The 22,294-nt window shown below is 40.8% G+C and overlaps 1 protein-coding gene across 1 annotated transcript in view; it reads right to left on the bottom strand.

Annotated features, from left to right (window-relative positions):
* LOC311124995 (uncharacterized protein) overlaps positions 1–5,352 on the bottom strand; it is a 30,835-nt gene extending 25,483 nt beyond the window's left edge. The window contains exon 1 of the mRNA XM_084199083.1: positions 5,252–5,352. Coding sequence (XP_084055209.1) covers positions 5,252–5,334 — 83 coding nt within the window. The 5' untranslated portion in view covers positions 5,335–5,352. The remainder of the gene's footprint in view (positions 1–5,251) is intronic.
* Between the last annotated feature and the right edge of the window lie 16,942 nt (positions 5,353–22,294).

The raw sequence follows: 22,294 nt of genomic DNA, 5'->3' as shown, positions 1-22,294 counted from the left end.
TGACTAAATACTTTTTTCCCCCACTGTATGTACATGTACGTAGGGGTAAAATGACTAGGCAATCAGGATAGAGATTTCATCTCCTCATCCAGGGAGTGCACACACACTCACTGACACACACACACTCACTGAGAGACACACACACACACACACACACACACACACACAGGGAATGTTGTGTTTGTTTAATATTGTTTCAGGACTATGAAAATGGAAAAAAAAATTTGCCTATGGATTATGAAAAAAACTAAAAGAAATGGGAAAATGGGAGTGGAGAAATGACTAGAGACAGTGTTGTTTAACTCACTGACCATGACCCATGAGTTCTTCTTACCTTTGTTCAGTAGAAAAGTCTCCCTCTCTAAAGTGTATAGGATGACCCATAGACTGGTCACTCTTCATGGACACACAGCTGGGTACAGGGGAGGCTGGTCTCTCCTGCTTGATTGAGCTTCAACACAACAGAGACAAACATTACGTCTATCATCTACTCTGAGCGCAGATGGGGAAACATGAGAAGAGTTTCATTCCAAAACAATATATATCCATTTTCAGAAATTTTCGTAAATAACCTTTTTTTTGTTTGAAGAAATTATGAAAGAGATTGGTGTGTTTTTTCACCATCTAATCATGGTATGGGGTTTTTCAATGACAGACATGTATTTGTTTAAAATCTATCACTTGATGATTTCATTTCAGAGACAAATAATGTTATTTTTTGGTAAAAATGCTATATATCTGCCTCACTCTCATAGAAATCAGTAGTACTGCTAGGTTTTACACAGTAATAATATATCTGCCTCACTCTCAGATAAATAAGTAGTACTGCTAGGTTTTACACAGTAATAATATATCTGCCTCACTCTCAGAGAAATAAGTAGTACTGCAAAGTTTACACAGTAATAATATATATATCTGCCTCACTCTCAGAGAAATAAGTAGTACAGCTAGGTTTTACACAGTATTAATATATATCTGCCTCAGTAGTACTGCTAGGTTTTACACAGTCAAATGTGACCGACCGGCTCGATTCGGTCTTATGTAGCAACATTTGAAATTGTGTTTTTTTACATTGGATAAAAGTAGAGACTCAGCTAGAAAAAGGTATGTCATACACTACAGTTTAGGAACAATGGGAAAGTAATTCTGCTTTGAAAGATGATAAACTTGTAACCTACATTTTGAGAATATTGTCTTTGAATGTTTTGGTACACCTACTGGAGAGCTCTTCTTTATCTACAGTGGTGTTACTTTGGCAGATAATGTCACCCATCTAAATAAATAGTATATATATATAGTTAACTAAATGTATGGTGTTTTTGGTTTATGTCAGTTTCATTGTTTGTTATACTATAAATGGTTATTGTATGGTTGTAAGTGGTAAAATTAACTAGAAAATGTCATATTTTGCAATTCTGAGTAATTACTACTTTAGTAAGGATATACTTTATTCAGTACTACTGCAGTTGCTAAATAATTCCAATAGATGGCAGCATAAGACCATGAATGACATTTCAGAAGATCAGTTATAGTTTTCTCCCTGGATACACCACCACTCCCCCTCATAGGAAAACTCATGCACACGCTTTTTACTGTCCCTTTCCACACTGCTAATGCAAGAGGAACGACTGAAAAAGCATGTAACAGATTACTGTGAAATAATATAATGATGATTCATGTTTATTATTACCTGTTTTATGCTCATGTTTTGAAATTATACTTGATTACTATAACGATTATCAATAAGCCTGAACATTAATTTAGTCACCTCTGGTTGAGAAAAACGTATATTCCTGGTACATTAATTGTCAGATTCATCAACCAGCAGCGAGCACTCTGCCTTCTAGCACAAGCGAGGGGCATGTTGAGGTACATTTGCTAACCGGGAGGGTTGCATGATGTAATTCATTGGTGGGCTGGAAGACGCACTCTTGTCTTATCTATTCCGAGGTTGTTTAATCGATATATTAGATATATTAAAATGCATGTATACTAGGGTTGAGGTTGGAGCATCTGACTAGTGATTATTTACCAGGGGTTCAACACCTGCTATAGTCACTATTTAATTGCTCTTCCAAAAGCATCACAGGCCTAATACGAGATATATAGCTAGCTAAAGTAATGAGTGACCATTTTAGAAAAGCATGGGACATATAGTATTTGGTTGCATGCTATTTCATGTCAATCATATTGCTGCTTGTAGCCTATAACTGATGCTTTGTGTTCTTATGCTGCCATCTATTGGAAATATTTAGCAATTAAAAGTTATTAATTCACGTACAGACGTTGGTGAGGCAGCTGAGAAATAAAGTGTATTAGATCAGTCTCAAACCTGCCCCACGCCAATTGCTGGAGCTTCACACAGAGGTTACTAGGTCACCAAATTCAAACCACATTTGAAAAATAAAACAAATGTGTCTTATTTATCAAGTTTTCTGTCTTGCTATTATACATATAATAAAATAACAACAAAATAATCAAAACGCTATTTAATACTATAATTGTATTTACTAAGATAATATTATTACTAAAATAGTTTGTAAAATTGTTCTAGGCTACCCTACCCTAGAATTTGTGTTGTCCTCTGTAGCTCAGCTGGTAGAGCACGACGCTTGTAACGTTAAGGTAGTGGGTTCAAACCCCGGGACCACCCATACACAAAAAAAAAATAATGTATGCACGCATGACTGTAAGTCGCTTTGGATAAAAGCGTCTGCTAAATGGCATATTATTATTATTAATTAGGGGTTAGGGTTACAGCTAAAATAGGTTATAAGTAGGGTTAGAGTTTCTGTATAGCACTTTGTGACATCTGCTGGTGTAAAAAGAGCTTTATAAATACATTTGATTGATTGTTAGGTTTAGGGTTTATATGGCAAAAAACAGTAAGGGTTTGCACCTCCTTCATGACACTTGCTAGGCTCAGAATCTGAGGTAGCAACTGCGTCAGATCTACAAATCCATTAGCTAGACCACCCGATTAGACAACAATCACCCCATTATATCCATTTGGTTTGCAACTCAGTGAACCTGCGCAGCATTCGCTCAATTTGATGCCTATGAAGGAAGAGTTCGATGCATATCAAATTACCCAGCAGCCACTTAGAAACAACAAGTCGTCAAAAAAAATGGTTATTTCTTAATTAAAAAATGTCTTCTGGCTGTTTAAATTGGCCACATCTTGAAAAAGAGGACAGGGACATGCGTTTTGTTTAGATTGTACACTTTTTTCTTTAAAAAAAATATGGTTAACCATGACCAGAAAATGTTTAATGTTTGATGGCTTTCCGCCAGCCATCGCCTCTTAAACTGTGTCTCACCTCACTATAGGTGACCACAACATGTACTCAGGTGAACAGTGTGCGCACTCACCAAGTAGCTGTAACCTTATTAATAATAAGTTATCTGAGGTAAACCTACAGGGTTAGCGCTCACCAAGTAGCCGTAACCTTGTTAATAATAAGTTACCTGAGGTAAACCTACAGGGTTAACGCTCACCAAGTAGCCGTAACCTTGTTAATAATAAGTTACATGAGGTAAATCTACAGGGTTAACGCAGGCAGGTATCATTGATAACAATAGTGAAGCTGGCATTGTGACGCAGAACAATGGGCTGGGAATAGAACGTTCTGAAGGCGAGTCGGTGTCACGGAGCTCAATAGAACTAATAGGAGCTGGTAGGGTGAAAAATACCCTAAAATAAGGCCTGTTGTTTCGAGATTACTTCCTAACCAGGGACGTAAGGTAATATTATGAAACTGGGCTCCATGGTGGATGCAATTAACTAATTTTATCAGAAATAAACGTTGTAAAAAATGTCACTTGAGGCGCCCTTGAAAATAATATTCAAAAGTTCAGTCCTTGGACACAGAGGGGTTAAATGGTAAAGTTACCGTCCATCTAGTGAAGAGAGGAGAACCGGACAGAGGGAGCGTAGGAAGCCAGCATCCATCAAGAGAGAGGGAGAAGCCTTCCACGGTATTTAACAGGTGGAAGAAACAACCTGGGAGCTCCATCGGTCCACAAGAAATGCAGGCAGCCGGTGATGATGTAGTGGTAGCTAGGATAACTAGGATGCTGCTGGTAGAGTAGCTAGCTTAGCTAGCTGTACCGACTAGCTTGGCTAACTAGCAGGTCGTTCGTCTGTCCCTCGAGGATGATGACGAATCCGGTGAACCACACAATTAAAAAAGAATAGCGAGTGAAAAGGATCTGTCTAAACTCATACTGTCACTGACCATTACGCAAAAAAAGCAAATTGAACAATAAACTTCGGTGTCTCAACACTGTATCGAACTACGTCATTGTTCCCCAAGATCACCTCAGACCACTCTGCGCGTAACTGGACAATATGCTTGCCGCCAAACCGTATGTGGACACGGACAGTTCTGTACGGGGACGCGGACAGTTCCAGAACGCGGACATGAGCAGAGCCACACAATAAACTAAAAGCAGTCTCTAAAGTCGGGTACATTAGTAATATTCTTTTTTTTATGTCAAACAAAAGAAAATCGTTTTTTAAAACAAGATTTTGAGATCTGTGCACGTATCCTAAAAGAGTCTCAGAGTAGAAAAATTGGTCCTCTCTCTCCCCAGACAGACTCATTTAATACTGGGTCGTTACAATATTTTGAGATCTGGGCCCATATCCAAAAAGCGTCTCAGAGTAGAAAATGTGTCGTATAAGTGCTGAGAATAAAGCAGTTTTAGTCCTACTCTTATGGGTATAAATTAAAGCTATGCATGAAGCCTCTTTATTCATAAGTGTCCCACCTAGTTGGCAGATATTTAGGACACCTCATGAGCTTTACTAACCAGTTAAGAGGTACCAGCAGGTGTCTTGATAATAGAAACATGCAGTGAGTCAGTGGTTCCTGTGCAACATGTAATTGCTTTGGAGCAGTGGTGACCTGTCATTCAGGGCAGAGCCCCACCTGTTTAGCAGATGCTCTTATCCAGAGCGATTTACAGTAAGTGCATTCATCTTAAGATAGCTAGGTGAGACAACCAGATAATACAGTCAAATATACAGGATACGAACATCCAATTTCAGCTAAACAATGGATATATAGTGTTTTGCAATAAAAATAATAATAATTATATACATCTCAAATCTATTAATTAAACATCTGAGAACAGTAATATTGAAGGTAAGCAACCATTTCTGATTAAAAAACACATTTGAAAAATTGTGGAAATAGCATTTAGGAAATAAACTCTTAATAATTCTTAATCAGAATTGTCATCTCACCTCTTAGCTTTGGTGTCATGTTCCCCAGAGAGACTCATTTTAGAGGCAGGGCCCCCCTCCTCTCTCTCCCCAGAGAGACTCATTTTAGAGGCAGGGACCCCCCCCTCTCTCTCCCCAGAGAGACTCACTTTAGACCACTGACCCCTAAACAGAGATCCAACATGTTGGTTGTAGTTAACACAGTAATTATTGAATGTGAATTGTTATAATTTATTAATCATCTCTTATAAAACATTTACTAACATACATATCAAAACAGTCAGGTGATTTAATGCAATCACATGAATATGTAGTTGTGACATCTCTTCACCATGGCCATGTTTCACACTTATTTGTATTCATTAAAAGTTGCCATTTATTATTTTTGAATCTGTTATTTTCTAAACGTATCTGAGAATGTAGACAGAAGGGCTAAAACAGGCTTGATAGATCTGGGGGGGATCAGTGATCTATACAGAAAGGTTTTTTGCAACAATTAAGAGATTTTATATTATTTAAAGTAGGCTAGGTTATAATGTATAACAGTTTTTGTTGTTGTTGTGTAAAGCAGATCAAGGTCTATACCTCAGCAAGTGGCGACCCGTCATTCTGGGCAGGTGGCCTTTCCTGTTTTGCATGTTATTGTGGCATTAATACATGTCACATATCAGTTTGCTAACAATGTCAAAAATATATACACTACCGGTCAAAAGTTTTAGAACACATACTCATTCAAGGGTTTTTCTTAATTTTTTACTATTTTCTACATTGTAGAATAATAGTGAAGACATCAAAACTATGAAATAACACATATGGTATCATGTAGTAACCAAAAAAGTGTTAAACAAATCAAAATATATTTTATATTTGAGATTCTTCAAAAGCCACCCTTTTTCCTTGATGACAGCTTTGCACACTCTTGGCATTCTCTCAACCAGCGACCCGTCATTAAGGGCAGGTGGCCTTTCCTGTTTTGCATGTTATTTTGGCATTAATACGTGTCACATATCAGTTTGCAAAAAATACAAAAATATATATATATCATTGAGTTAATATAGCCGCATACAAACATGGTCTCTTTTTTGTTTTCTTGAGTAAGGCAGCTCCAAAATGCAGGTGTTTCAGCCTAGCTCAGTGCTTTCTGTGGTGGTGGGGCAAACCAGAAGAAAATACGGAGCGCTGCGCCGTGATTGGCTCAGTGTTCTGTCACTCATGGGGACACTACGTCACTGCCAAGTCTAAGGGTAGAGCTAGAAAATTCAAGCCCCTTGGGTGCTGCCACAGAGTTACATTAGAAGTGCCCATACAAGAAGGTCATTGGCCACAGATAAAATGACATCAAATCACATTATATCTACAGTAGCTTTGATTGGACTGATCATGTCAACATCATACTTTCAAAATCTTAGCCAGCAGTCATCATCATGAATCAAGTCGACAATCTACAGGCAAATCCTTTTTAATCCTTGTCATATGAAGAGAAATAATGAAGAGAAATGATAGGACAGCTGTTGGGACTCTGCTGTTGGGACTCTGCTGTCGGGACTCTGCTGTTGGGACTCTGCTGTTGGGACTCTGCTGTTGGGACTCTGCTGTTGGGACTCTGCTGTTGGGACTCTGCTGTTGGGACTCTGCTGTTGGGACTCTGCTGTCGGGACTCTGCTGTTGGGATTCTGCTGTTGGGACTCTGCTGTTGGGACTCTGCTGTTGGGACTCTGCTTTATGTAGGCCCTAACAATTTGTGGGCACCGTTTGTCACCGTTATAGTGCAATGAATGTATTGTTTAGTGTTGTGTTGTGGAGTGGCTTTGCTGGCATGCATCCCCCTTTATTTATGTTTTGCCCCACCAAGATTGACATGCTAAAATCACCACTGACCTCAGCTATAGCCTAGATGACCAGCCTAAACCTGTTCAGATCAGTTCCCATAACCTTATAACAGTAACAGTAGCAGGAGCCTAGTCCTGATACAGATGCAGGTCTATACCTCAGCTATAGCCTACATATCCTAGATGACCAGCCTAAACCTGTTCAGATCAGTTCCCATAACGTTACAGGCCTACCAGTAGCAGGACAGAGCATGTACACTATATATATAAAAGTATGTGGACACCCCTTCAAATTAGTGGATTCGGCTATTTCAGCCACACTAAAACTGAGCTAAAACAGGCATGATTGATCTGAGGGGAAATCATTGATATATTCAGAAAGTATTTTTGCAACAAGTAAGACATTTTATATTATGTAAAGTAGGCTAGGTTATAATATATAATAGTGGTTTGTTAGTGATATACAGATGGAGGTCTATACCTCAGCTATAGCCTACATATCCTAGATGACCAGCCTAAACCTGTTCAGATCAGTTCCCATAACGTTATAGACCTAACAGTAGCAGGACAGAGCTTGTAGCCTAGGCATGGTATTTTACACACCATTTCAAACAGAGACCATCAGGTTTGTCAGCATGAGAAGTGATCATAGCTCAAACCTATTCTGACTATTGAATGTCTGACGTCGACCTTATAATAGTTTGTAGTTTAGCCTAGACCTACGAGAGTCTGCCCGTCTTTCCTACATATCAACACATTTATCCGACTTCTAATGTTACCGAGAAATACGTGCCACAGTTTCAACAGCCATTGTGTAACTGCGTAGGCTACACACTTACTTTCACGTTCATATGAGGAAATCACATAACTTCTTACAGTCGCTGGTGAAGCCGCCTGTTCTCTTGTAGATGAAGTAGCTTTTATAGGCGACTCATTCAACCAGCCTAAACAACAGTAAATAAAAGATGTCAAATGGTCAAAAGTCAATCCTGATATAGCCATGTACATCAAAGAGAGGTGTATTGCTACAGATGTAGGATCTTAATTTGAGCCAGTTTGCTACAGCAGGAAAATAATCCTGCAGCAACAGGACATTTGAATTATTATGTGGATTATAATTAATGAACCATTTTATAATAGAAAAATGGAATTGATCATCTTCAGAAACATTTTTTAAAGCTTAAATACATTCAAATACACTACAAGTTGTAGTTATCCTGCTACAGGGTGATCAAATTAAGATCCTATATCTGTACAGAGATTATGTTTTTATCTAAATAAGGCAGTTTGAGTTATTAGCAATAACGTTGCAACTGTCAGCTGCTGTAAACCTATGTGATTGGATGTTATAGACCCCCATCTGAACAGATTCTTTCCCCATGCTGTGTTCCTGACCAACCGACCATCTGGCCCATAGAGACTAAAGGACTATACACTCTATGCTGCACACCACATCAAGCCATCTCTGAACTGTACACTAAATAACTGAACTATACTGCATTAGCACTCTGTTCATCTCTCTTAGATATATTTATACTGGTACTGTACATGTGGACATCCACTGTATATCAACTGTATATCCACTGTACTGTATATCTGTATATCAACTGTATTCCCACTGTACTGTATATCTGTATATCAACTGTATACCCACTGTACTGTATATCAACTGTATTCCCACTGTACTGTATATCTGTATATCAACTGTATTCCCACTATACTGTATATCTATATACCAACTGTATTCCCACTGTACTGTATATCTGTATACCAACTGTATTCCCACTGTACTGTATATCTGTATATCAACTGTATATCTGTATACAAACTGTATTCCCACTGTACTGTATATCTGTATATCAACTGTATTCCGACTGTACTGTATATCTGTATATCCACTGTTCATTATCGTATAGCTCTATGCTCACTCTTCCTAGTTGTGTATAATGTTGTACAGACATTTGTGTAAACTCTTCTGTCTGTATTCTGTCTCTAAATGTTGTCTATCAATATCACCATGTAAAATTATGTGTACAGATGTAAGATTTAATTTGATCACCCCCCCACTGAAGAATAACTTTCCTGCAATGCAGGAAATGTAAAACTTGTAGTGTATTTGAGGTTTTAAAAGGCTTCTGAAGTTTGTAATTTCCACTTAGAAATGTCAGACTTGAGTTTCCCTTAATAGAAATTTAACAACCGCTACAAAAATGTCCATTAATTATAATTCACATAATAATTCACATTTCCTGTTGCTGCAGGAATATTTTCCTGCTGTAGCAAACTGGCTCAAATTAAGATCCTACATATATATGTGTAAATGTACTTGGCGAATAAAGGTGATTCTGATTCTGCAAAGGTTGAGTCTCTAGATTCCCTTGCTGCTCTGGGGAAATAATGAAATGGTTGTCATAGTGATTTAAACTGGGACTGGTTATCTCCAAACTCTGAGACCATGTCATTTGTTATATTTCACCCAATTGATAAAGGAAGCTAGAAGGCTGAACCCAGAAGACAACTCTAAATAAACACTAACTGATATTATCCTAAAATCCTTTCACTCATATTGTTGTGTCTCTTTGTTCAACGGACGTCGGGTAGCCTGTGATATTAATAGTGTAGAAAACAGTGGGGCAGGGCGGTAAACCAGGTCGCTGGCGAAAAAGGCAAACACCCTAAGCATCGCAGCAATAGGGTTAAACCTAATTATAACCTGTCTATAGGGTTAAACCTATTGCTGCGATGGGAATTGTAACCTGGCTCACACTGCCCCCTATAAAAGCAAGTCCTGTGCTTCGACTACTCAGACCCCTCACACATCCGGGCCGTGCAATCTGATGGCCTCACAGACACCATACTACTTCTGATACCAATGTAGCAAACAGCAAGGCAGGGAAGCGAACCCAGGTTGCATGTGTAAAAGGCAAACAACCTACGCATCGCACCAATAGGGTTATCCCACATGGTGGGAATTGGAATGTGGCTCACACTGCCCCCTCCGACCAGGAAGTCGACTACTCACACGTCCGGGCCGTGCGTTCTGATGACCTCACAGCCGCCATTCCACTTCTGACACCAATGTAATTCTCTGGCAACAGCTCTGGTGGACATTCCTGCAACAGCTCTGGTGGACATTCCTGCAGTCAGCATGCCAATGGCACGGTCCCTCAAAACCTGAGACATCTGTGGCATTGTGTTTTGTGACAAAACTGCACATTTTCAAGTGGCCTTTTATTGTCTCCAGCACAAGGTGTACCTGTGTAATGATCATGCTGTTTAATCAGCTTCTTGATATTCCACCCCTGTCAGGTGGATGGATTATTTTGGCAACGGAGAAATGCTCACTAACAGGGATGTAAACACAAATTGTGCACAAAATCGGAGAGAAATATGATTTTTTTGCATATGGAACATTTCTGGGATATTTTATTTCAGCTCATGAAACATGGGACCAACACTTTACATGTTGCGTTTATACACTGCTCAAAAAAATTAAGGGAACACTAAAATAACACATCCTAGATCTGAATTAATGAAATAATCGTATTAAATACTTTTTTCTTTACATAGTTGAATGTGCTGACAACAAAATCACACAAAAAATATCAATGGAAATCAAATTTATCAACCCATGGAGGTCTGGATTTGGAGTCACCCTCAAAATTAAATTGGAAAACCACACTACAGGCTGATCCAACTTTGATGTAATGTCCTTAAAACAAGTCAAAATGAGGCTCAGTAGTGTGTGTGGCCTCTACATGCCTGTATGACCTCCCTACAACGCCTGGGCATGCTCCTGATGAGGTGGCGGATGGTCTCCTGAGGGATCTCCTCCCAGACATGGACTAAAGCATCTGCCAACTCCTGGACAGTCTGTGGTGCAACGTGGCGTTGGTGGATGGAGCCAGACATGATGTCCCAGATGTGCTCAATTGGATTCAGGTCTGGGGAACGGGCGGGCCAGTCCATAGCATCAATGTCTTCCTCTTGCAGGAACTGCTGACACACTCCAGCCACATGAGGTCTAGCATTGTCGTGCATTAGGAGGAACCCAGGGCCAACCGCACCAGCATATGGTCTCACAAGGGGTCTGAGGATCTCATCTCGGTACCTAATGGCAGTCAGGCTACCTCTGGCGAGCACATGGAGGGCTGTGCGGCCCCCCAAAGAAATGTCACCCCACACCATGACTGACCCACCGCCAAACCGGTCATGCTGGAGGATGTTGCAGGCAGCAGAACATTCTCCACAGCGTCTTCAGACTCTGTCACGTCTGTCACATGTGCTCAGTGTGAACCTGCTTTCATCTGTGAAGAGCACAGGGCGCCAGTGGCGAATTTGCCAATCTTGGTGTTCTCTGGCAAATGCCAAACGTCCTGCACGCTGTTGGGCTGTAAGCACAACCCCCACCTGTGGACGTCGGGCCCTCATACCACCCTCATGGAGTCTGCTTCTGACCGTTTGAGCAGACACATAAACATTTGTGGCCTGCTGGAGGTCATTTTGCAGGGCTCTGGCAGTGCTCCTCCTGCTCCTCCTTGCACAAAGGCGGAGGAAGCAGTCCTGCTGCTGGGTTGTTGCACTCCTACGGCCTTCGCCACGTCTTCTGATGTACTGGCCTGTCTCCTGGTAGCGCTTCCATGCTCTGGACACCACGCTGACAGACACAGCAAACCTTCTTGCCACAGCTCGCATTGATGTGCCATCCTGGATGAGCTGCACTACCTGAGCCACTTGTGTGGGTTGTAGACTCCGTCTCATGCTACCACTAGAGTGAAAGCACCGCCAGCATTCAAAAGTGACCAAAACATCAGCCAGGAAGCATAGGAACTGAGAAGTGGTCTGTGGTCACCACCTGCAAAACCAGTCCTTTATTGGGGGTGTCTTGCTAATTGCCTATAATTTCCACCTGTTGTCTATTCCATTTGCACAACAGCATGTGAAATGTATTGTCAATCAGTGTTGCTTCCTGAGTGGACAGTTTGATTTCACAGAAGTGTGATTGACTTGGAGTTACATTGTGTTGTTTAAGTGTTCCCTTTATTTTTTTGAGCAGTGTATTTTTGTTCAGTATAGATAAAAACACAAAGCTTCCAGCAGAGGTCAGTGCTCTTCTGACAGCTGTCAGATGGTAGTGTGATGTCCGAAGCGTCGACAGTCATCATCACGTAGTATTGTTACTTTGATAGAAGCATTGATACGTTGTGTCGAATCAGTAGTGCTTTGAAAACTGCAACGGCACATCGTAGCTCCGGTTTTAATCGTCCAATCCCTAGTGTCCACTGAATGTTGACTAGCAACAAGAAAGTGGTACCTAAAGGACACCCACCATGAGTGCCCATTGGAGTGGCTCCAGACGAGGACATCTGAAATAAAAACCCTCCAACTTACAATATGGAGTAAAAAAACAAGTGGAGCAAACCAAACCAAACCAGACCAGACCAGACCAAACCAGACCAAACCAGACCAGACCAGAGCAAACCAGACCAAACCAGACCAAACCAGACCAGACCAAACCAAACCAAACCAGACCAAACCAGACCACACCAAACCAGACCAAACCAAACCAGACCAAACCAGACCAAACCAGACCAAACCAAACCAGACCAAACCAGACCAAAGCAAACCAAACCAAACCAAACCAAACCCTGGGAGATACAAGACAGAAAGACTTTGTTCATCAACTTAAAGAAGCAGAGCTACAAAGAGGTGCCAGTCTTCTTACATCTCTAAGGCCAGCCAGAACACTGGACCAGCTGCTCTTCAATATCACATAACAGATGGAACCCTTCTGACTAAAGAGATGACAAGCCAGCACAGGCATAAGCATACTGTCTATTGAGGTGGCGCCAAGAGGTGCGGCCAACGTGCTAACGTCCAACCTCAAAATATAAATGGAAATACCAAAGCCTGTAACAACATGTAGTCGTGACTGATATCTTTCACCTCATCTCCCTGTTACTGTTTGTTAAGGTAGTTATAGACAGTGCAGCAACACAAGGCCACATTCCTCTCACCCCTTCCACTCTCTCAGGCTAATGTGTATTTATTAAAAGTATACTATTTCTTTCAATCTGTTATTTTCTAAACTTATCTGAGAATGTAGACAGAAGGGCTAAAACGGGCATAATTGATCTGAGGGGAAATCATTGATACATTCAGAAAGTATTTTTGCAACAAGTAGGATATTTATATTATGTAAAGTAGGCTAGGTTATAATATATAATAGCGGTTTGTTAGTGATATGCCGATGGAGGTCTATACCTCAGCTATAGCCTACATATCCTAGATGACCAGCCTAAACCTGTTCAGATCAGTTTCCATAACGTTATAACAGTAACAGTAGCAGGAGCCTAGTCCTGATACAGATGGAGGTCTATACCTCAGCTATAGCCTACATATCCTAGATGACCAGCCTAAACCGGTTCATATCAGTTCACATAGGCTATCAGTAGCAGGACTGATCACCTACAAATCGGTTATAAATCCAAATAACAGGGCATGTAGCCTAGGCCAAATATTTTCAAAACATTTCCTAAAGAGACCACCTGGGCCCGGTTTCCCTAAAGCACCTGAAGGCTAAGTTAATCGTCAGAACCTTTGTAGGAGTATTGTTAAATCTCCAAGCTGTTTCCCAAAACCATTGTTTCTTTATTTGTACTATTTTCTACATTGTAGATTAATAGTGAAGACATCAAAACTATGAAATAACACATATGGAATCATGTAGTAACCAAAAAAGTGTTAAACAAATCAAAATATATGCTATATTTGAGTTTCTTTATATAGCCACACTTTGCCTTGATGACAGCTTTGCACACTCTTGGCATTCTCTCAACCAGCATCACCTGGAATGCTTTTCCAACAGTCTTGAAGGAGTTCCCACATATGCTGAGCACTTGTTGGCTGTTTTTCCTTCACTCTGCGGTCCGACTCATCCCAAACCATCTCAATTCGGTTGAGGTCAGGGAATTGTTGAGGGCAGGTCATCTGATGCAGCACTCCATCACTCTCCTTCTTGGTAAAATAGCCCTTACACAGCCTGGAGGTGTGTTGGGTAATTGTCCTGCTGAAAAAACAATGATAGTCCCACTAAGCCCAAACCAGATGGGATGGCGTATCGCTGCAGAATGCAGTGGAAGCCATGCTGGTTAAGTGTGACTTGAATTCTAAATAAATCACAGACAGTGTCACCAGCAAAGCACCACCACACCATAACACCTCTTCCTCCATGCTTTACTGTGGGAAATACACATGCAGAGACCCACACCACGTCTCACAAAGACACAGCGGTTGGAACCATAAATCTCAAATTTGGACTCCAGACCAAAGGACAAATTTGCACCGTTCTAAAGTCCATTGCTCGTGTTTCTTGGCCCAAGCAAGTCTCTTCTTATTGTTGGTGTCCTTTAGTGGTGGTTTCTTTGCAGCAATTCGACCATGAAGGCCTGATTCGCACAGTCTCCTCTGAACAGTTGATGTTGAGATGTGTCTGTTACTTGAACTCTGTGAAGCAATTTATTTGGGCTGCAATTTCTGAGGCTGGTAACTCTAATGAACGTATCCTCTGCAGCAGAGGTAACTCTGGGTCTTCCATTCCTTGGTGGTCCTCATGAGAGCCAGTTTCATCATAGCGCTTGATGGTTTTTGCGACTGCACTTGAAGAAACTCTCAAAGTTCTTGAAATGTTCCGTATTGACTGACCTTCATGACTTAAAATAATGATGGACTGTCATTTCTTTTTGCTTTTTTGAGCTGTTCTTGCTATAATATGGACTTGGTCTTTTACCAAATAGGGTTATCTTCTGTATACCCCCCCTACCTTGTCACAACACAACTGATTGGCTCAAACGCATTAAGAAGGAAAGAAATTCCACAAATTAACTTTTAAGAAGGCAAACCTGTTAATTGAAATGCATTCCAGGTGACTACCTCATGAAGCTGGTTGAGAGAATGCCAAGAGTGTGCAAAGCTGTCATCAAGGAAAAGGGTGGCTATTTGAAGAATCTCAAATATAAAATATATTTTGATTTGTTTAACACTTTTTTGGTTACTATATGATTCCATATGTGTTATTTTATAGTTTTGATGTCTTCACTATTATTCTACAATGTAAAAATTAGTACAAATAAAGAAAAACCCTGGAATGAGTAGGTGTGTCCAAACGATGTCGGGAAGATTATGATATCAACAGCCGGCAGGGCGGTAAACCCAGGTCACTGGCGAAAAAAGGCAAACAACTTACGCATCGCAGAAATGGGAATTGTAACCTGACTCACACTGTCCCCTACAAAAGTCCCGTACTTCGACTACTCAGACCCCTCACATGTCCGGGCCATAAATTCTGATGGCCTCACAGACACCATACTACTTCTGACACCAATGCAGCAAACAGCGGGGCAGGGAAGCGAACCCAGGTTGCACTTGTAAAAAGGCAAACAACCTACGCATCGCGCCGTTGGCGCCAATTGGGTTACTTGGTTGGAATTGTGACGTGGCTCATTTAGCGAGGATCACTACAATATAGTAGAACTATGATACAATTACAGTTATCAAATCAAATGTTAAATGTAGAACTATAATATATAAATATATTGAATTTGACTTTCCCCACATTCAGTTAGCGCCATTTTGTATGATTAAACTGACACGTACCTGTCTCAGTAGAAGTAGACTGTTAGGTCTGAGTGTTTTACTTCCATTCACTGTACTAAAATTCCACCAGACATTACATTTCTCTACCACTTTATAATAATCCCTGGAAAGATTCTCACCTTGTAGCCTGAATTCACAACCAGAACATGTCAAGTCATTGAGATATCTACTGTTCTGCTGAAAGAGCACCTTCCTGATGACTAGCACTCTGTGTATTCTAATGGGTGAAGTCTAATCTGGAATGTGAAGCTAACTGAAATGTAGATAAGCTTTGAAAAAACAGTATATCTAGCTTGCACCCTCAGGCTACATACAGGTTTCAGCATGAGGCAGGCATCAACAGCCGAGTTGTAGGCTACTACCTGGGTCGTATTCATTAGTTTACTCAGCAGGCAACAGTTTTAAAATGTTGCATAAACAGTTTACTCCAAACGCTGTACAACGTGACCTAAACGATTTCTGTTGCCAAACGTTTTGCTACGGTGGGCACTAATGAACACACAGTCTTTCCACAGTATTTATTTGTCTCTCTTTCACACAAAATACCTTCCTGAGTGAAAAGAGTTAACAGTAGATTAGAAAGAGAAAATGTTGTTGCTTTTTCTGTTTTAAGCCTGTTTTGAGAAGACAAGTCTATAGACCTATGATACAGTACACTCTTTGAAAAAATAGTTCCAAAAGGGTCCTCTGGCTGTCCCCACAGGAGAACGCTTTTGGGTTCCAGGTAGAACCCTTCTGGCTTCCATGTAGAACCCTCTGTGGAAAGGATTATTCATGGAACCCAAAAGGGTTCTACCTAGGACCAAAAAGGGTTCTACAAAGGGTTCTCCTATGGGGACAGCCAAAGAACCCTTTTAGATTCTAGATAATGTAGGAGTGATCACCCTGGGGCACACAGATGGAAACAGAACGAATTCACATTCCGCATCTAATTTACATTGAAAACATGTTAAGGAGAGTAGGCCTATTATAACACTATAACAATATAATCAACTATATTAATACACATAACAATATCATCAACTATATTAATACACATAACAATATCATCAACTATATTAATACACATAACAATATCATCAACTATATTAATACACATAACAATATCATCAACTATATTATTACACATAACAATATCATCAACTATATTAATACACATAACAATATCATCAACTATATTATTACACATAACAATATCATCAACTATATTAATACACATAACAATATCATCAACTATATGAATACACATAACAATATCATCAACTATATTAATACACATAACAATATCATCAACTATATTATTACACATTACAATATCATCAACTATATTAATACACATAACAATATCATCAACTATATGAATACACATAACAATATCATCAACTATATTAATACACATAACAATATCATCAACTATATTAATACACATAACAATATCATCAACTATATTAATATCATAACAATCGTCGTCTTACCTTTTATGTGTCTCTCAATAGATGCAGAGTCTGGAATGATCATTCGGTCGTGGAAAGTTACTTTAGTTTGCTGAACTCATTTACATATCAGGTTCTTCCCTCTCACTCTCACACTCACACACACACACACACACACATACACACACACACACACACACACACACACACACACACACACACACACACACACACACACACACATACACACACACACACACACACACACACACACACACACACACACACACACACACACACACACACACACACACATACACACACACACACACACACACACACACACACACACATACACACACACACACACACATACACACAACACACACACACACACACATACACACACACACATACACACACATACACACACACACATACACACACACACACACACACACACACACACACACACACACACACACACACACACAGCCAACCAATGGAACAAATAACTAATTGACTAAACAAAACAGACATGTACAGAAACATATCGTTGGCTCAAAAGTTCCAAGAAATATTATATATTAAAATATTATATTATTATATATATTTATAAAATATAAATATTATATTTTAGTACTAACTGACTTATAAAATAAACTTTAATTTGAGTCATTAGAATGTATGTAAGAGACATGATTGTGTGAAATCTATGTCAATGTAGAGCAGCATAAAGTACAAGAACAGATGTATTGCAGTGATGAGTGACATACACCTCCATGTAACTGCCAAAATAAAGGAGACACCAACATAGTGTCATAACAGGGCGTTTTGCCTCCAGGAGCCGCCAGAACAATACTCCTTGGTGTAGATGTGTCTTGGCATACATTCTACAAGTGTCTGGAACTCTATTGGAGGGATGTGAAATCATTCCTCCACAAGGAATTCCATCATTTGGTGTTTTGTTGATGGTGGTGGAAAACTCTGTCTCAGGCGCCGCTCCAGAATCTCCCATAAGTGTTAAATTGGGTTGAGACCTGATTACTGAGACGGCCATGGCATGTCGTGAAAAATCAGCAAGTTGAGCAGTTTTCGTCACTGAAGCTCCTGCCAAACGTGCCCCAACAATCACCAGTCGTTAAGCTCTTCCCGAGCAGGTTTGCAGTCTCTCCTGGTTGCAGCTCCTCTCTCCCCAGGGGTAGCAGCTCCTCTCTCCCCAGGGGTAACAGCTCCTCTCTCCCCAGGGGTAGCAGCTCCTCTCTCCCCAGGGGTAACAGCTCCTCTCTCCTCAGGGGTTGCAGCTCCTCTCTCCCCAGGGGTAGCAGCTCCTCTCTCCCCAGGGGTATTAGCTCCTCTCTCCCCAGGGGTAACAGCTCCTCTCTCCCCAGGGGTAACAGCTCCTCTCTCCCAAGAGGTATCAGCTCCTCTCTCCCCAGGGGTAGCAGCTCCTCTCTCCCCAGGGGTAGCAGCTCCTCTCTCTCCAGGGGTAACAGCTCATTTCTCCCCAGGGGTAACAGCTCATTTCTCCCCAGGGGTAACAGCTCCTCTCTCCCCAGGGGTAGCATCTCCTCTCTACCCTAGGATTTGAAGACATCGGAGGCTTAGCCCATAGCAGTAGGCGGGTCCAGGATGGAATTTCAACAGCTAAATCCATGAATTAATCTACAGTGTATTGCCAAAAACCACTCAACATCTTCAAACATAGACTCTGACCTGTCCAATGAGCCAAACTAATTAAAGAATCCCACAGTACCCAAACACCCTCTCTCTCTCTCTCTCTCTCTCTCTCTCTCTCTCTCTCTCTCTCTCTCTCTCTCTCTCTCTCTCTCTCTCTCCATCACCTTCTCTGTGTCGTCTATTGATGTCTCTCATCTTGTCTGGTGTCTCTCTCCATCATATCATATTCTTCTGTTGCTGTCTCTGTGTCTTGTCTGGTGTCTCTCTCCATCATATCATATTCTCCTGTTGCTGTCTCTGTGTATTGTCTGGTGTTTCTCTTTAGTTTTGCAATCCAAAACGATCAAGGGGATACTGGGGTAGCTTAACAATGTTTTGGACCTCTATAGGGCTGTTGCGGTGACTGTATCACTGCCACACCGGCAGTCATCAGTCATGATCGCAGTCATCAGTCATCAGTCATCAGTCATGACCGCAGTCATCAGTCATCAGTCATCAGTCATCAGTCATCAGTCATCAGTCATCAGTCATCCGTCATCCGTCATCCGTCATCCGTCATCAGTCATCAGTCATCAGTCATCAGTCATGACCGCAGTCATCAGTCATCAGTCATCAGTCATCAGTCATCCGTCATCCGTCATCAGTCATCAGTCATCAGTCATCAGTCATGACCGCAGTCATCAGTCATCAGTCATCAGTCATCCGTCATCCGTCATTAGTCATCAGTCATCAGTCATCAGTCATCAGTCATCAGTCATCAGTCATCAGTCATGACCGCAGTCAAATTCCACAAGACTGTTGAGTAATCTCTTCTGATGCATCATGCAGCCCATATATGTTTTGATTTCTAAGACATTCTAGGGTAGAGAAGACTATTATTAGTATTATTATTAATAATAATAGTATTGGGGCCGAGTGAAGAGAAAAAATAACAAACAGAGAAAGGTGGGATTATAAATTATTATTAAAATGGTTCTTGGATTATAAATTATTATTAACATGGTTCTTGGATTATAAATTATTATTAACATGGCTCTTGGATTATAAAATATTATTAACATGGTTCTTGGATTATAAATTATTATTAAAATGGTTCTTGGATTATTTTTTCTTGCAGGTTTGTATCATTCACAGCTGAAGTTTCCAAATAACTGTTTCAAATGATCACTTTTATGCTCAACATAGCTACTTCATATGCGCACATGCTCCGGAATGGGAAAAATATCCTTTCTATTTCATTCAGCTAAATTCAATGATATTCTTCTTACTATAAAATCATATAATGTAAAAGAATGTCCCAGGACTCATAAGCATAGGCCTGTCTTGTCTGCTTAATGAACAAGCCTACAGCCTATGGCCTGGAGCATAGAGAGATAACATACAGTAGGCCACTCATATTCTGTTCTTCTGAAATACATGTTCTTCATATCATGTTTATTTAGATCTGCCTAAAATAAATAATGGATTTATTGTATATATTAAATTGATTTATTAGACTTTTGAAATATAGGTTTTCCCAAGGTGCGCATCAGCGGCTTGTATGCGGCTTGTATGCAGTGGAGGCCTGGAGATGCTAAATGTGTTTATGTTAATTAACGGTAAATTACTGTGAGACCGACAGTCTTTTACATGACAATAAACGTCTGACACAATGTAGTGACAACCTCAGCCCAAGGCCTGTGTCTGGGTCACCTAAATCATCCTCCTCCCTACCATTTGCCCCTGGCTGCTGCTGTTCTAAGGGATCCACTGGCCTGCTGTTGTCATCTGTCCTCCTCCTTGGATCATCTGAAAGGTAGAAAGGTTGAGGTGCAACATGTCATTAGTTAGTTTTAAAGGGCGACTGCGCTTCCTGATTTGGCCTCGTTTTAGATTGGGTTCGTTTAGAAATGTTCAGTGGCCATGACTGAATTCAAACGTGAGTTGGTTTTGGGGTGTGGTTTGATGTGGGTGTCTCTTGTGTGGGTTTACAGGTTCCCAAATGTCACCTGACTGGCTTTGGATAGCCTATATCAGGGGCTAGTTAGGGACATGTCACCTGACTGCCTTTGGATAGCCTATATCAGGGTCTAGTTAGGGACATGTCACCTGACTGCCTTTGGATAGCCTATATCAGGGGCTAGTTAGGGACATGTCACCTGACTGGCTTTGGATAGCCTATATCAGGGTCTAGTTAGGGACATGTCACCTGACTGGCTTTGGATAGCCTATATCAGGGTCTAGTTAGGGACATGTCACCTGACTGGCTTTGGATAGCCTATATCGGGGTCTAGTTAGGGACATGTCACCTGACTGGCTTTGGATAGCCTATATCAGGGTCTAGTTAGGGACATGTCACCTGACTGGCTTTGGATAGCCTATATCAGGGTCTAGTTAGGGACATGTCACCTGACTGGCTTTGGATAGCCTATATCAGGGTCTAGTTAGGGACATGTCACCTGACTGGCTTTGGATAGCCTATATCAGGGTCTAGTTAGGGACATGTCACCTGACTGCCTTTGGATAGCCTATATCAGGGTCTAGTTAGGGACATGTCACCTGACTGCCTTTGGATAGCCTATATCAGGGTCTAGTTAGGGACATGTCACCTGACTGGCTTTGGATAGCCTATATCAGGGTCTAGTTAGGGACATGTCACCTGACTGGCTTTGGATAGCCTATATCGGGGTCTAGTTAGGGACATGTCACCTGACTGGCTTTGGATAGCCTATATCAGGGGCTAGTTAGGGACATGTCACCTGACTGCCTTTGGATAGCCTATATCAGGGTCTAGTTAGGGACATGTCACCTGACTGGCTTTGGATAGCCTATATCGGGGTCTAGTTAGGGACATGTCACCTGACTGGCTTTGGATAGCCTATATCAGGGGCTAGTTAGGGACATGTCACCTGACTGCCTTTGGATAGCCTATATCAGGGTCTAGTTAGGGACCGGTAATAAATTACACAATGAAAATGAGACAATAGTGTCATATCTTTACGTTTTCTCTTTAAATTCTTTCAATATTTGTATATGAACAATAGTGTCATTGACTCATTTAGAAATTCATTTGAATATGAATTTCTAAAATGTATAGTTGATTTGATTTTTAAGTAATTTAAGCTATTTGGAGCTATTGACATTTTTACATATTGTCCCATGAACGTTGTGTAATTTACCGATGGTCCCTAACTAGCCGCATAGAGATATCTAAAGTCAACTCAAATGTCCCACAGACATTAGGACCGGGTGGCGTGCAGCTTCACTCCAAATGGATGATTACTTGTGTGCTGCCAGACGTCATCTGCCAGAGTTGCCACATTCTGTAGTCAATTTTGACAGAAGAATGAATGTTTCTCACTCATTTCGGTCCCACAGAGGCTGTTTTCTAAATGAGAAGTGTGTTTTTTAGGTGCAGTTCCTCTTTAAAGTTACTGTATACTGACAGGACCAAGGCAACTCAACTATAAAGGCATAACAGCACAACA

Source organism: Coregonus lavaretus, assembly GCF_964263955.1.
Source record: "Coregonus lavaretus genome assembly, contig: HAP1_SCAFFOLD_790, whole genome shotgun sequence".
In the NCBI taxonomy this organism is placed as follows: Eukaryota; Metazoa; Chordata; class Actinopteri; order Salmoniformes; family Salmonidae; genus Coregonus; species Coregonus lavaretus.
Note: the sequence above shows the minus strand (reverse complement) of the source record. Positions and strands in the feature narration are given on the sequence as shown.